Raw genomic sequence first — 16,870 nt, 5'->3', positions numbered from 1 at the left:
ATATACTAATTAGTATAAATTACGTAGGACTAGAGTACTTTAATATTTTTAATAGTAAGGGATATATAGTTATTAGATCTTATAATACTAAAATACTTATAGTAGTATAGAAGAATAAGTAGAAATATTAAGCTAGAGTTACAGTAATAAATATAATAATAATTCCTACTTATATAATAACTAAAATACTAGTAAATTATACTATTAAGACTACCTATTAAGACTTAATCTTTAAGCCTATAATACTAAATATTAGTACTTATGCATTAATTACTAATTCCAGCCTATAGTATATTATTATTAGGAATAATATAATAAAGCTAAGGACTATTTAGAGGAACTAATTCCTAGAGTACCTTCTCTTAATAGACCTATTAGTATATATATAAATAGTAGATATAATTAATTCTCCTAATACCTTAGACTTAGTACTTAAGGAGCCTGTACACTTAGAGAAATATATTATTAAAGTAGTACTAATACAACTACAAGAGACTATTATATATAGTATAAGTATTAAAGTCTATAATAAATACTTAAATACTAAAACTATTATAGTAATTCTAAATAAATATACTAAAGTATTTAGAGATACTAGCTTTACTAAAGTCCTAGAGGATTAATAAATATAAGTATACTTTAAGCCTAACTAGTACAACTTACTACTACATAAGTGCAAAATTTACTCAGTAGGACTATTAGAGAAAATAATTATAGAATATACTCTTACTAAGCTAAATAAAAAAATATACTAGACTAGAATTTAAGTACTAGTAGCCTACTTAGTCTTTATAGTCTAGTATTAAGATAAGAAGGGCTCTAAAGTCTAATAGAATAAATAGAATTAGTAAGTATTATTATTACTAGATATACTACTAGTATTTGCACTTATACTAGCTAATAAAAAGAAGTATAAGAGTAGAATAATTATTAATATTAAACTACTTAATATAGTAGTACTTATAGATGCATACTCTATAAAGATATAGGAGAATATAATTGCAAAATGCACTAATATAATATATATTTTAATATTTAATATAAAAGTATTTTACTACTAATAGAGAGTACACTTAAACTTACAATATGTATTTACTATTATTACCTATAAGGGATAATTTACTTTTAAATACCTAATTATAGAATACAAGAACTATAATACTTACATTTAATAATAAATAAATATTATTCTTAAGAATACAGCTGCAAACTTATACTGCAATAATATTATTATAGCTTTAAATAGTCTAGAGAATTATATTAAGAATCTAAATAAAGTCTTTACTAGACTTAGTAAGGTAAATATCTCCTTAGGCCCTAATAAATCCTATATAAAATTTCTAATAGTAGTAGTACTTAGCAAATTAGTTAACTTATTTAGACTAACTACTATAGCTAATAAGATTAAGGCAATTAAAGTTATTAAGTTCCCTAGAATACTAAAGTTATTAGAGTACTTCCTTAGACTAAGAAGCTCCTTAAGGTACTTTATCTTACAATACGTAACTATTATATAACTACTTAAGGACTACAAAATACTACTACTTTAAATATATTATAAAAAGAATAAGAATAGTAAGCTAAAGACTAGTAAAATAGTAAAGTTAGCTTATAAAGTATAAATTATATTAGTTAATATTTTACTACTTACAGCTAAGGAAATTAACTCCTTTAATTAAGTTAAGACTGCACTAATAAAATATACTATACTTACCTACTTTTTACTTATATATTAACTCTTTATAAAATTTAATGCATCTATAAATAGTATTAGAGTATAGGTTTTTTATATTAAGAATACAGTATTAATAACTTAGGACTATAAGTAATACCTACTAAGGAATACTATTAAATTAATTTTATTTTTCTTACGCACACTAAGTAACATAGAGAAATAATACTAGTTAATAGAAATAGAGGTTACTAAATGCATATAGACTATATTTAAGTATTAATACTAAATTAAGTTAATATAAGTCTAACTAGTTATTATCTTTACGACTTATAAGGCTATTATAAATATATAGTCCTAGTAGGTAAATAATATTATTAACTTAATAGTTTATACTATAGTAAATAAAAAGCTTATTAGAGTAATAGAGTACATTAGTTAGTTTAATATTAAAATCCTCTATAAGCTTAGTAAAGACTATTTAGTATTAAATGCACTTAGCTAACTTCTAGCTACTAATAAAATTAACTTAAATATACTAAGTATACTAAATTAGCTTCTAAATAACTAACTAATAGATATTACCTATATAACTAAGATAACTAAGAACTATGCACTTTAAGTACTACTTATTAATAAGCTAATAGATAAACTAAATTTAATAAGGAGTCTAATATATATAATACTAGAGTTTAGCTATAAGATCTATTAAGAATACTATAAAGACCTAGTATAGTAGAAGATACTTAATTCCTTATAATAAAATACTAAACTAGTACTATTAAATAGAGCTAATCTACCCTTCTATGTTAAGAATAGACTAATTTAGAAAATAGAGATAGATAGTATACTAGACAAGCTATGCATACTGCAATTATACCTTATAGATATCTTTACTACAATTTACAATAGTAACTACTTAAATTACAATAAGCTTACTAAGTTCCTATAAGGCTTCTGCATTTACAATAGCCTTAAGAGGTTTTATTAGTACTTAGTAAACTGCCCCTCTTGCAGAGTCTACTAAATTTAATAATATAAAGTATATAGGAACCTCTAATTAATTCTTATACTACTATACTTATACTATACTATTACTATAGACTTTATACTTGCACTCCTAGTAACTACTAAAGGCTACAACTATATAATAATTAGTATAAATAAGCTATTTAAGGAACTTATTATAATACTTAGTAAGATAATATATATAGTAGTATAATAGGGTAAACTCCTAGCTAAAGTACTTATAAGAGCTAACTAGGGATTCCTAAAAGTAATAATTTCTAATAGAGATCCTAAATTCCTCTTACAACTATAGATAGCTATATAGAAGATAGTAGGGACAATACTACTTTATACTACTACTTACTACTTACAGTTAAATAGTTAAATAGAGTAAACTATTTAGACTATTAAGTTAGCCTTTTGCTACTACCTTTAAGGATTAAACTTACTAAAGGACTAACTATAAGTTATCTCTAAATTGCAATTTAAATATAATTATACTAAGAATACATCTACTAGTATAGTACTAAATAAGACTATAAAGGAATTCATTCCTAATAATATACTACTTATAATAGTAGACTCTAGAACTCTAGCTAATTATATTAAACTATAAATTACTAGAATAATAGTATATAATGCACTTATAATAGCTAGTATAACTATAAAATACTACTATAACTAATAGTATAAGACTAAATTCCTAGACTAAGGTTAGAAAGTATTCCTTTACTTATATAAGGGCTATAATATACTATAAGTAGCTATTCTAGAACTAAAGTATAAATAGAAGTATACTAGACTATTTAAAATTATAGAATACATTAGTAAATCTACCTACTAACTGTAATTCCTATTATTATAGAAGATATATAATATTATCTTAATTAACTACCTAGAACTAGTACTACTAATTAACCCCTACTATAGGGACCTACTAACTATTCTAGACAACTAGCTACTTACTATAAGACTACTAGTACTATTAAAAATTGTATTTAAGAGACAAATAAAGAATAGGAAGTAGTAGTTAATAGCCTATAAGGACTAGAGTTAAGACTATAATAGATAAATATTAACTATAGAGCTTAATAAATTACTAAATATAATAGTAATAAAGAAATAGTAGTAGAAGAATAATTAGATAAGGAAGAAGATAATATAGTAATGCAAAATTATAGTAAATATACAATAATAGGGAGAATTTAACTAATTAGTATTAGCTTAACTATTTTAGCTAATACAATATTAAAAGATTCTACTAAAGCTGCCTTAAGAGTAATAGTTACAAATTGCACTTACTACTTATAGCTTTTACAATTATTAACTTCCCTAATTGCAGTAATAGTAGAGTGCACCTTCTATAAGAGGAGGCTATTATAAGCTATTTAAGGCTAGCCTCCTCTACTTAATAAATTCTTCTCCTTTATACTATACTACTTTTTCTCCTTTATACTACTAATAATTACAACTTTAAGCTACTATTTCTACTATAAATTCTTTACTTTTATTATATATATACTAGTATAACTATATTACTATATATATAACTATTACTAACTATAAGGAAACTAACTAGGCTGCAGCTAGTCTTAAAATGCCTACTTAGCCTACTACTAATACTACAGCTAATTACAATACACCTACTTAACTAGCTACTAAGACTACTTAAAATACTTAGCCTATAAATAAAACTATTACAGCTAAAATATAGAAAAATACAACTAATATAAATACTACTATTCTATACAATAAGACTCCTATTATTATTAATAATAATAATTAAAATAGACAAATTATAATTATAGCTTGCAATATATTAAGTAAATAAGAGAATTAGAATAGAGAGTTCAACTTACCTATCCAGCTAAGCAAATAGGAAATAGCTCTTAGAAATACACTAAGAGAGGAATATATATAGAACTATCTAGCTATAGATAATAATAGCTATATAATTAAGGAGGACTAAATTGCAATGCATAGTGCAGACTAGTATAGTATATTTAATAATAATCTAGTAGATAAAGTCTAAATGCAATACAAGAAGATAAACTTAAATAGCCTCTAGAGAATTTGCAATCCTCTTGCTATTTAAAATTATAAGTAATACTAATTTATACTCTATAGGTAAGTTATTAATATTATTAAGAGAAAGAAGATCTATATAAAAGAACTTACTCCTAAGGAGTAGAAGGAATATAATAAAATTTAAGACTATAAGGTGCAATAGTAATACATAGACTTAATACAGACTTAAAATCTAAATATAGAGTATATAGAGGAGGAGCTTAAATAGATAATAACAACTATAACTATAAGCTAAATATACAATACAATTTAAGACTATAGGAATAAGTAGTAGTAGGCTATAACTATAATTAAGAAGTACAAGGGAGCTGCAAGATTAAAGTTAACTACTACAGCTAATAATAAAGATAAGGAAGAAGAGACACTAAAGAAGAAGTATAAGGGAGTTAGGAAGTTAAAGCTAACTACTACAGCTAATAATAAAGATAAGGAAGGAGAGATACTAAAGAAGAAGCCTAAATGCACTATAAGTAGCGCATTACAAAGTATACTTAGTAATCTATTAGGCCTTACTAATAAGACCTTTAAGCTATTAACTAGATTAAAGTAGTAATACCTAACTATTTAGAACTATGCACTTAAGTAGGCGCAAATTAATAGCTTAAATAGAGTAATCTAAGCTTTTAATAATAATAGATAAGGTATTATTATCCTAAATAGTATAAAGCTTAAAGTTATAAAAATACTCTATAAGTAACTAATTAAGTTACAAATAGAAAAGAGTAACTTATTATTATATATAGAGTACTAATAGTTCTATAAGGCTATACTAGCTAATAAGAATAAGAATAGGGCAGAAGAGATAAGATAGGATATCTTATATAAGAATAAGATAAGGTGTAGGCAGAAAGGTTGTATATTGCTTGTATGCATCAGGTCTAAAGTCTAAGGTAAAATAGAAGGGAAATTCCCTTTATTTATACTTCTTGCCTAAGGGATAAAATCCTAGATTATTAATCTATATTATTACATGTTATTATAGGTTATTATATGTAAAAATACGCTTATAGTATAGTGTATTTATCTGGTATGAAGGGTTGAAGTCCTTGGTATGAAGGGTTGGACTGGAATGCCTTACTAGTCTATATGTAGACTAGTATGCCTGTAAATCCTTATATACAAGGTATACAGATAAATAATACACTAATCTATAGCTAAAATTATAAGGATTCTAAATATAAAAACCGTTTACTTATATCTCTTTTAGTTATAGAGATATATGCAATTAAGCATATAGGTATTTTTATTAATAAGCTTCTTTATTCTTAGTTACCCCCTTAAGGTTACTATAGTTTTATAGAAAGCTTACATTATATTATATAGGTTATAAGAGATAAAGTCAGTTATAGGATAAAAAACTCTTTTTAAGAAGAGAAAAGTCCTATTATAGTAAAAAAAAAAAAAAAAAAAAAAACTCTTTATAAGAGAAAAATAGTTATATAGTAGTATTTTATAAGTTAAAAAACTCTATATTTAGAGAAAAAGTATATAAGGGGAAACCTAATAGAACTTAATAGTATAGTACATATATAGTAGTATTTCTAGAATTTTTCTTTCTAGGGTACTTAGGAATTTCTTTCCAGGGTACTTAGGAAATTCTTTCCAGAGTGCTTAGGAATTTCTAAGTAAGTTATTTTCCTTTATATAGGTTGTTACTATATATACTAGGTTTTCTAGTTCTTTTAATTTATTTATTTTTATATCTTTATTATCTTTAGGTAAAAACCCCTTATTATTAAGGTTTATAGTCTCCTTAAAGTATCTTATTACTTCTATATTTACAGGCTTAGTAAATATATCTGCTATATTATTTCTAGTATGTACGTGAAATAAAGAGACGTTATTATTATATATATTAAATCTAGAAAAATGGTATTTTATGTCTATATGCTTAGCCTTTTTATGTAGCTCTGGATTTTCTGCAACTCTTTGTGCTGCTTCATTATCTATTAATATAATAGGTTTATTAAGAGTAAAAGGAAGCTTTAATTCCTTATAAATATAGTTATAAGAATTATATAGATATAGAGCTTCTTTTACTGCTTCTGTTAAAGCCATATATTCAGCCTCACAGGTAGATAATGCTATAGTTTTCTGTTTTATAGAGTTCCAGCTTATAGGGTTATAATAACCAAAGTTAAATATATAACCAGAAGTAGACATTCTATCGTCTAAATCTCCAGCCCAGTTAGAATCTGTAAAACCTATTATCTGTAGGTCTATATTACAGTTAATAACTAATCCAAGGCTAGGATATTTATTTAAATATCCCCATATATAATCTAGAGCTAAAAAGTGCTCCTGTGAAGGATTACTCATATATCTAGCACATAGATTAACAGGGTAGGTTATGTCTGGTCTAGTTTTTAAGCTAGCATATAATAAGGATCCTATCTGTTGTTGATAGGTTTTTATTTCCTCTGTAGAAGCCTGGTTATTATTTTTCCTTAATTTTAAATTAGGATTAACAGGGCTATCTCTAAAAGGTATATCCTTTTTATTATATTTTTCTAGTATTTTTAATATATAACTAGTCTGGTGTATATTTAAGATCTTACTCTTATTATCTATAATTATTTCATTTCCTAAAAACCTTTTAGGTATACCTAAGTCTTTTATAATTAAGTCTTTATTAACAGACTTATAGAAGTAATCTACTTCTTTATCTGTAGGTGTTACTAGTATCATATCATCTACGTGGCATATTAACACCGCTTTTATATTATTATTATTAGCTATAAAAATCCCTTCATCATAAGGAGATTCTTTAAAGCCTATTTTACTTATAATAGATCTTAAAAATTTATACCAGAGTCTAGGGCTCTGTTTTAATCCATATAAAGCCTTTTTAAGCTTACAGTATAGCGTTTTATTAGGATTAATATTATTATAGTTATATTCTAGGGTATTAGTTTTATTATTATATATAAAACCAGTAGGTAACTGAACCCATAATTCCTTATCTACGTCAGCATGGCAGAAGGCATTAGATATATCAAATTGCCTACTTTTCCAGCCTAGTTTTATAGCTATTATTAATATAGCTTTATAATTTTCAGGCTTACAAGTAGTAGAAAAGGTCTCTAGGTAATCTATACCTATATATTGATTAAAACCTTGTACTACCCACCTTGCCTTATAGATAAGATTATTATTTATATCTTCTTTATTATTATATACCCATCTACCCCCTAAGGGTTTTATTCCTTTTGGAAGGGTAGTTATTATCCAAGTTTTTAGATTATCAAGGTTATTTATCTCTTTTACCATAGCTTGAATCCATTTAATAGCATTATTTGATGCTATTGCCTGTTTATAAGTAGAAGGGACATTTAATACACTTATAGATAGTATAAAGGTTGCCTTTTTAAATCTATTATTATTATTATCCTTATTATTTATAGTGGTAAGTATAGATTTAATATGTGGGAAGTCTTTTATAGTTATAAGAGCTCTTTCTTGATCTGCTACCCATTTATAGTCTTGAAGGTCCTTTTTATTTAGCTTAGGAATTTCTATTATTATCTTGGATTTTTTATTATTTATACTAGTACTGGTTTTACTAGTATTATTATTATTATTATTATTATTTTCTTCTTCTAAAGTAGGATTCAAGTCTTTTAATCCACTTATATTATTTCCACGTAGTATATTACTATTATTAATAGTATTATTATTAATATTAGTATTATTATCTTTAGAAGGTAGGAATTGATTTTCTAGAATTATTATATCTCGGGTCCAGTAGGTTCTTTTCTTCTGAAAATCATAGACCTTATATATATTAGCCTTACTATTTAAGACTATAGCCTTAATAGCTTTATTATCTAGTTTCTTTATTTTAGGATCTTGATTTTTATAATAGCAGATAGATCCAAAAGTAACTATATTATCTATATTAGGCTTTTCCTTATTAACTATTTCATAAGGAGTTTTATAATTTATAGCCTTATGAGGGGTTATATTATAAAGGTCTACTGCAGTTAAAGCAGCTTCACCCCATAGGTATAAAGGAAGGTTAGCTTTTAATAATAAAGCTCTTATTTTATTAGTTATAGTCCTTATAACCCTTTCTATTATACCATTAGGTTCATGTGTATAAGGGACCTTTATATTATGTTCTATACCTTTAATTATATAGGTATAGTTAATAAGGTTATTATTAAACTCAGATCCACCATCTGTATCAAAGTTTATTATATTATTATTATTAATATGTTTTTTATTTATATATTTTAATACAGCAGTATTAACCTCTTCTTTTTCTTTAGTTTTAAGAAGAGTTATAGAGGCTTCTCTAGAAGATCTTTCTAGGAATATAATAAACCATCTATATTTATTATAAGTAGGAGGAGTTATTGGACCACATAGATCAGAAGCTACTTTTTCAAGGTATTTGTAATCCTTATTGTAGTTATCTGATTTTTTATTAACCTTTGTAGTAAAATTTGCCTTAAGACAGGTATCACAGTTATATTCTAAAGGTATAGGTATTTTATCCTTTAGATTAGTATTATCTTCTAAGGCTTTTATTACTTTAGGATTCACATGTCCAAGTCTATTATGCCATTTAATATAAGTATTAATATCTGTATTTTTAACCTTATTAAAGGTGTATTTCTTCCTATTTATATTACTAGTTTTAATAGTATTAATATAGTTGTTATTTTCAATCTCTATAGAATTAATCTCTTTATAGGTAAGGGTTTTTATATTAAGGTAATATAAGTTATCCTTAAGTACCCCCTTACAAAGGGTCTTATTATCCTTTGTATTTATTAAGGTAACTGTTTTATTCCAAAATAGAGAAGCAATAAATAGCTTTCTAATACTATTTTGACTTAGAAGATTAATTCCAAGTTTAGGCATATAGAAACAGTCCTTTAATATATAAATATTATTATTATTAGGAAATTGTATAGCGATATCTCCTATAAGGTTTATTTTTTGCTGTTTTGCTTCACCCCAGTTAACAGTTTTATTAACTGCTCTTGTTTTTATAAAAAGAGATTTATTATATATAATATTAACTGTTGCTGCAGTATCTAAGCAAAAAATATTATTATTATCTACTATAGGCTTATCTATATTACCTATAGTATATATATTATTAGAAGAAGTATTATTAAGCGTTTTATAGGAGGATTTACTCACAACGTCTTCAAAATCTATAAGATCTTCTTCTTCGTCTTCTAGGGTACTTATTTCCCCTTTATCTAGATCCATAGCATCTATAGTTATATTTGCTATAGGATCTTCTTCATCATCAGAGGGTATTTCCTCTATTATAGCCCTTTTTGCTATAAGGGCTTTCTGTTTTCTATACAGTTGCTTTTTCTTAAGGTTATTCCTTTCCCTCTGTATTCTAACTATTTCTTCTGCATCTGCAGTAGTTATAGAGGGTTTTTTCCAGCCTTTTGGGGCTTTATTTGGATGAAGAAAATTGCAATCTGCAACCTGGTGACTTTTTAACTTGCAATAGGTACAGAAGAGTCCCTTTTGCTTTTTCCAGGGTTTTTTATTTATCCCTCTTTTAATAATATTATTTCTAATATTATTAGAGGTATAGAGGATATTAATAGGCTTTCTTTTTGCTTCATCTATTAGATTTGCAAATAGAGAGTCTAAAGTATAAGCCTCTGGATCCTTCCTTAAAGCTTGAGTTATATTGGTAATAAAACCTTCATAACTATCATCCAGGCTATTTAAAACCCATGCTATTATAACCTGATTAGGTAAAGCAATAGACTTTAAAGCTAGATTATCTGTAAGCTCTTTAACCTTATTAAGGTAGGCTTCCATAGAATCAAAGGATTCTAGAGAGGTATTAAAGAACTCCTTACAGGTAAGATATTCGTTGGTAAATCCTGTAGGTTCATATAGTCCCTTCAGTTTCTTCCAAGCTTCATAGCCTGTTATAGAGTCTTTTATAACCCTTAAAGGGTTATCCTCACAGAAAAGCTTTATATAAGCTAATACCTTCTGATCTGCTAATCTTTGGGTATTATTGGAAGGGGCTGATTCTAGGCTGGAGTTTATATCTTTACTTATAAGTAAAGCCTCAAACCTAGTTGCCCAGGTAGAGTAATTTAAGCTTCCAGATAGTCTAGGAATCGTAACCTTATCCATTTTATATAGATATATCCTTTTATATATAGATAAAAGAGATATAAGGAGGTATAGTATAGGTTCGGTTCGAAATCGATCGATTGCAAATCGAGGAAAGGTGATATTGAAAAAAGGGTTATATATTCAGATTAACCTTAAAAAGGCAGTTCGAATAGAGGTGGAAATAGTGTATTTCGACAAGTATAGGTAATGTTGAGAGTAGTTGAAATAAAGGTATTATAGGAAATCGTTCGTTCGGTATCGAAAGAGGGGTTTTTTAATAAAATAGATATAACTGTTGGATTCGTTGAAAAAAGAGGATTCGAGAGGTGGTCTTTTTGTCGTTATAGGGTGCTTGTTGGTAAAGTTGATGTCGGAAAGGTTGGATAGGAGAAATTGAGGTTATTTCGTATATATAGGCCTTTTTCGCTAAAGCTTTCACCAGCCAGACAGTAGGCCAGTTGGCTTAGTAGTCTAGTCAACTGCTAAGTTAACTCAATTGATTGACTACCAATTGAGAGGCCTTGGGTTCAATTCCAGCTTGAGGCAAAAAGTAAAAAATCCTTTGTTGGTTGGATTATAAAGAAACCAATAGGTTAGGTTGGTTGTTGGTTGTTGGTTGTTGATATATCGTCCGGAGCTGTAGTGACGTAAAATATAGCAAGGTGTATAACTTGCTTAGTAAGACAATCCCTCTATTCTGCAGAATATGGATTGCAAGGTATGGATTGTAAAAGGTCCAAGGTTAATTCCGTAAAATTCCCTTAGCCAATGTGGTACGTCCCCTGGCAAGGTTGAGTTTTTGTTAAAATAAAATAACTAAGTTAAAAACTTAGTTAGGAAGAGAAGTCTAAATAGACTTAGAGGTATAAAAGAGTAGTTATAAAGATATCCTTTCTTATAGGTGCAAAGCTGGGCTCATAACCAATAAGAATAGGGCAGAAGAGATAAGATAGGATATCTTATATAAGAATAAGATAAGGTGTAGGCAGAAAGGTTGTATATTGCTTGTATGCATCAGGTCTAAAGTCTAAGGTAAAATAGAAGGGAAATTCCCTTTATTTATACTTCTTGCCTAAGGGATAAAATCCTAGATTATTAATCTATATTATTACATGTTATTATAGGTTATTATATGTAAAAATACGCTTATAGTATAGTGTATTTATCTGGTATGAAGGGTTGAAGTCCTTGGTATGAAGGGTTGGACTGGAATGCCTTACTAGTCTATATGTAGACTAGTATGCCTGTAAATCCTTATATACAAGGTATACAGATAAATAATACACTAATCTATAGCTAAAATTATAAGGATTCTAAATATAAAAACCGTTTACTTATATCTCTTTTAGTTATAGAGATATATGCAATTAAGCATATAGGTATTTTTATTAATAAGCTTCTTTATTCTTAGTATAAGTAGCTTAAACTTAAGAATGCAATTACTACTATATACATTTATAATAATAAGCCCCTACTAAAGTAGACTGAGAATAGTATTAGAGACTAAATTAACCTAATAAATTTCCTTAACTTCTACTCCTTAGTAAATAAGCTGTATAAGGTAGAGTAAAATATAGTAATAATTACTACTCTAAGAGAGACTATTACTAATAATAAGGGTAATAATAGAGGTAATAAGCTATTCTTAATAGGAATAGAGATTAAGCTTACTACTATTAAGACAATAGTAAGTATTAAATTAGTCTACAAAAATGCAGCTACTCAGACTAATAAGTCTAAATAGGAACTTAAAATAGAGTATGTAGAGATAAGTAAGGGGGAGGAGTCTAAGAAGGTCTAATAGGGAAACTAACTACTCAAGACTACACAAGAGTAATTAGCAAAGTATTTAAGTATTTCTAGAGAATATTATATACAGTAAGGGTACTAGTATTTTCAAGGGGGGCAACCTATCATGCATATAAGGCATAACTTAGTAGGGCACTGTATACTATTTCTGCCCACAGGGCACTAGCTAGTAGTAATCCATCCATAATACACTATACTAATAAGGGCCTACCCTTACATGTGTCTCGTATGGGATGAGCCAATGGGCAACGGTTCGGCCTGGGTTCCGGCAAGGACACGGATTGGGCGGGGCCGAGCTTCGGAAAAGTCATTGAGGGATATGTCTCTTGTCAGGATTTGATGAATGTGGCTGTAATTATTGAGCAAGCCTGAAACTATGCTATGAATTGCCTCGTGAAAGAAGGCATCTCACACATGGCAGACACGAGTGAGCTCATGTGCTAACCCCCCAAACGGCATGGATATCAAACCCATGGCGTTCAAGTGACATGAATTATGCCATCTCTTCTCTTACATGGGCCCCTTAAACGATGTCCTTGCTCTGCACAATAGTACCGAATGCATCACCAATCTCGCTCAGCGCCACCCGCGTGAGCTGCGCGGCGTCGACGCCGGGGATGTCTCGATCCCCGACGGCGTCCTCGGCCACGAGCACGTCGAATCCGCGCTGGGCGGCCTGTCTCGCCGTGGTAGACACGCAAACGTGAGCCTATCGACGCCGTCAGCATTCCTTCACTCACTCAACCACTCACTCACCCACCCACCCACTCACTCATTCACTCACTCATTCACCCACTCCTACACCAGGAATCGTTGCAATATTAAGAGGAACAAAACTCACCATGTACCCCGTCAGCACGAGCTTCTTCCCCTTGTCGCCCAGGCCCTCCAGGTGCGCCTGCAGGTCGGTGCCCGCAAAGGAACCCGGGAAGTTCTTGTGGACGACCTTCTCGCCGTCGCGGGGCGCGAGCTCGTCAAACTCGGCCGCCAGCCGCGTGTCGGGCGTGAAGACGGGCGCGCCGGCCGGGGTGTCGTGGACGACGTGGACGACGCCGCCGCCGGCGCTGCGGTACCGGTCGAGGAGGTCGGCGATGGCGCGGCGCGAGGAGGCGACGTCGGCGACGGCGAGCTTGCCCTCGGCGTACTCGTTCTGGGCGTCGATGATGACGAGGGTGCTGTCGGTGGGGGAGGCCGTCGAGGCGGGGGCGCCGATGATCTGGCGGAACGAGGTCGCTGACGACATTGCTGGTGATTTGGTGGGTTTCTTTTTGTGAGTTGCTCTCTTTGAAGGAACTAATTGTTCGACTTGGGTGCGGTTGAGGATGAGATGAGTATGAGTAAGTGAGTGAGATGGAGAGTGAGTGAGTTGGAGAGTGAGTGAGATGGAGAGTGAGATGATTCACAGTACTAGTGAATAAGCTCTCGGTTGGGATTCACGCGATGGACCGTTTAGGGTAGTTATATGCGACTCGGCGCGTTCCCGCTTTGTCATTGCATCCCCCCGCATTTGTCATCCATCATCGCATCAAACCGTTGCCAAGTTGAGGGGGACAAATGGCGAGTTGCACTAGACCATGACGAGACCCGCCGGTGGCCGAGGTTCACATGGAGCTGGTTGGGGGGAGTGAGTAGTGAGTGACCAAGCATGACAAGAGAACTGGAGAATAACTCCGTGACTGCTCGGAGCTTAAACACGAAGCCCTCGCATATTCTACGGGGAGGATACCGGTAGACGTAGACTAATACAGAGAGCGACTAATATAGAGAGCATGGCCCGCCCCTCACCTCCACTTGTTATCCCAGCCGGACTGCTCAATGGCAAAGGCAATGGCCAGCTCCGAGAAGCGCGCCATGTGATCGACAGAGAAGACGCCCGTCTCGTCGTCCACCCACATCGTGTCCTTCTCCGTGTGCACGTACGGGTCGAACTCGCCCGGGAAGCCGCCGGCGACGGGGTTCCCCTCCGAGGCGAACGCGGCGGGGAAGCCGAGCTTCGTGTACGACATGTAGTCGGAGCCGGCGCCCGGCATCAGCTCGTAGACGCTCGTCGTGATGTTGATGTACTCCTCGCTCAGGCCGACGGCCCAGGCCGTCAGCGGCGCGTCGGCGTCCGTCTTGATGAAGCCGATGGACTCGGTGGCGTTGCGCGCGACGAAGGCCGTCATGTCGAACTCCAGCATGGCCCCGATGGTCGCGCCCTCCTTCTTCTTGTACGCGGCGACGGCCTGGCTGCCCAGCAGGCCGCCCTCCTCGGCGGCGTACCAGTGGAACTCGACGGGCCCGTCCTGGGGCACGTAGCCGCTAGTGGCGAGCACGCGGAAGGCCTCGAGGATGCTGACGGTGCCGGAGCAGTCGTCGTCGGCGCCCGGGGCCGGCAGCAGCGGGAACAGGTAGTTGGCCGAGTCCTGGTGGGCGCCGATGATGGTCAGGGGCTTGGAGAAGTCGCGGACCTTGGGCTCGAAGCGGGCGATGATGGACGACTGCGGGAACTCGTGGGTGAAGTACTCGAGCGAGATGTGGGCGTGCAGCGGCGACGCGGCGATGATGCCGGCGATGTGGTCGTGCAGCCAGACGGAGCTCGCCTCGCCCGTCGGCCCGCCGTAGTAGCGGTTGTAGTAGCTCGTCATGTGCCGGAGCACGTCGTGCATCTCGGTCTGGTTGACCTTGGGGAAGAGGGGCCGGACGAGGCGCTGGTGCGTGATCTTGGGGAGGTCTGCGGGTTGGGTTGGGTCGTGCTGTTAGCCAGGCATATTCCATCTCGTCAGGATGGTGACCAAGATGGTGAGAGAGAGGAAGGGAGGAAGGGAGGAAGGGAGGGAGCGTGAATTGTTCATTAGTTGTTAGATTTGGAGAAGAACGTACTGGCTTTTCCGGACTTTGCGTCGACGGACTCGGTGTAGAGCTCCTGGAAGTCGGTGATGTCGCGGAACTTCTTGCCCTTGCGCCGCAGACGCAGCTTGTCTCCCTCCGTCATCCACTCGGCCTTGGCCTCGCCAGCGACGTGGAGGAGCCGGGCCTCGGCCATCTTGGCGGCCATCTCGGGCTGCAGCGAGACGAGGGCATCGACGGGGTCGGCGTGCTTCTCGAGGGCCGCGGTGATGTGGCTCTCGACGGCCCACGCGGAGACGCCGTCTGCCTCTGCTGATGATGTCGAGGGGGCGATGACGACCTGGTCGCCGGGGGAGCTGAGGACGAGCTGCGAAGAGCCCAGCAGGAGCAGCAGCTGGGCTGAAAGGGAGTAGCGCATGATGGCGACAGTGTGATGCGCGCAGTGATGGATGCCGATGGAGCTAAGGTGAGGTGAGGTGAGGTGAGGTGAAGTGTAGAGTCAAGATTGAGAGATGCAGGCCAGCTGCAGATCAGATGGGGAAGAAGCTGGGCCAAGAGGTGTGATAAGAGGTGTGTATCTGTACAGAGAGAGTAAAGAGCGGAACCTCCTCGTACGCGCAGTCGTCAGCAAACTAACCGAGCTCGGGAGGTTACTTGCAAAAAGATGATACAATGGCTAAGAGTCAGATAAGACAAGGGTGACCTGCATTGCAAAAGTCCCTTTGGTGTGTGTTGGGGGGTCACAGCTTCGCTCAAGCTTGACGTTTCTACGGCAACACGGCAGTCTTCTAATTGTGCTACTGCTGCTGCTATTGATGCTGCTGTTGCTTCTATGCTCTGTATCCGGGGGACGGAGCGAGAAACGGTTGTCGGCAACTTGCTTCTCGTGTCACGGCTGACAAAATATGGTAAAGACAGACGGTCAGTCAGAACCATGGACACGCCACAGCGGGACGGAATGATGCCATTGCCAGTTACGTAGATGAGTCGACTTCACTGCTGGTGCGTCCGGGGGGTGTTGATGCCCGTCTTTCCACACCAAGACACGGAAATGGAGCGGCATCCGCACATAATCAACCGCATGCATTCATCCAGATAACTGTGCGAAACTCTGAATCGACTCCTGAGATTGCAGAGCCCGTATGCTAACTGTCTGAGATTGCCTAGCAGAGCCTAAACACTTGGAGCTTAAGCCGGGCTGTTTGTTTACAATCATTTATCAACCTTTGGCTTGCGTACGTGCGTGCATTGGGACAACTTCACGCAACCCCGACTCGATTTATGACTTCAGGGAGTTAGACAACTTTACCTGTACTAAACTCTTGTCATCTGCTATCGTTTCACAGCCTGCAA

At 34.3% G+C, this 16,870-nt stretch overlaps 2 protein-coding genes across 2 annotated transcripts; both read right to left on the bottom strand.

Moving 5' to 3' along the window:
* Positions 1–13,211: 13,211 nt before the first annotated feature.
* On the bottom strand, positions 13,212–13,931 carry CH63R_03781 (Isochorismatase family; the record flags this gene model as incomplete). Its single annotated transcript, XM_018298756.1, has 2 exons — positions 13,212–13,397; positions 13,530–13,931. 2 exons carry the CDS (start codon positions 13,929–13,931, stop codon positions 13,212–13,214), a joined length of 588 nt encoding a protein of 195 aa, XP_018160002.1.
* A 538-nt stretch (positions 13,932–14,469) lies between these two features.
* On the bottom strand, positions 14,470–15,935 carry CH63R_03780 (Peptide hydrolase; the record flags this gene model as incomplete). Its single annotated transcript, XM_018298755.1, has 2 exons — positions 14,470–15,401; positions 15,551–15,935. The coding sequence occupies 2 exons, from the start codon at positions 15,933–15,935 to the stop codon at positions 14,470–14,472; spliced, it is 1,317 nt and encodes a 438-aa protein (XP_018160001.1).
* Positions 15,936–16,870: the final 935 nt, after the last annotated feature.

This window comes from Colletotrichum higginsianum, chromosome 3 (assembly GCF_001672515.1).
Source record: "Colletotrichum higginsianum IMI 349063 chromosome 3, whole genome shotgun sequence".
Taxonomy (NCBI): Eukaryota; Fungi; Ascomycota; class Sordariomycetes; order Glomerellales; family Glomerellaceae; genus Colletotrichum; species Colletotrichum higginsianum.
The sequence above is the reverse complement of the archived record's forward strand: the minus strand, read 5'-3'. Positions and strand labels throughout refer to the sequence as shown.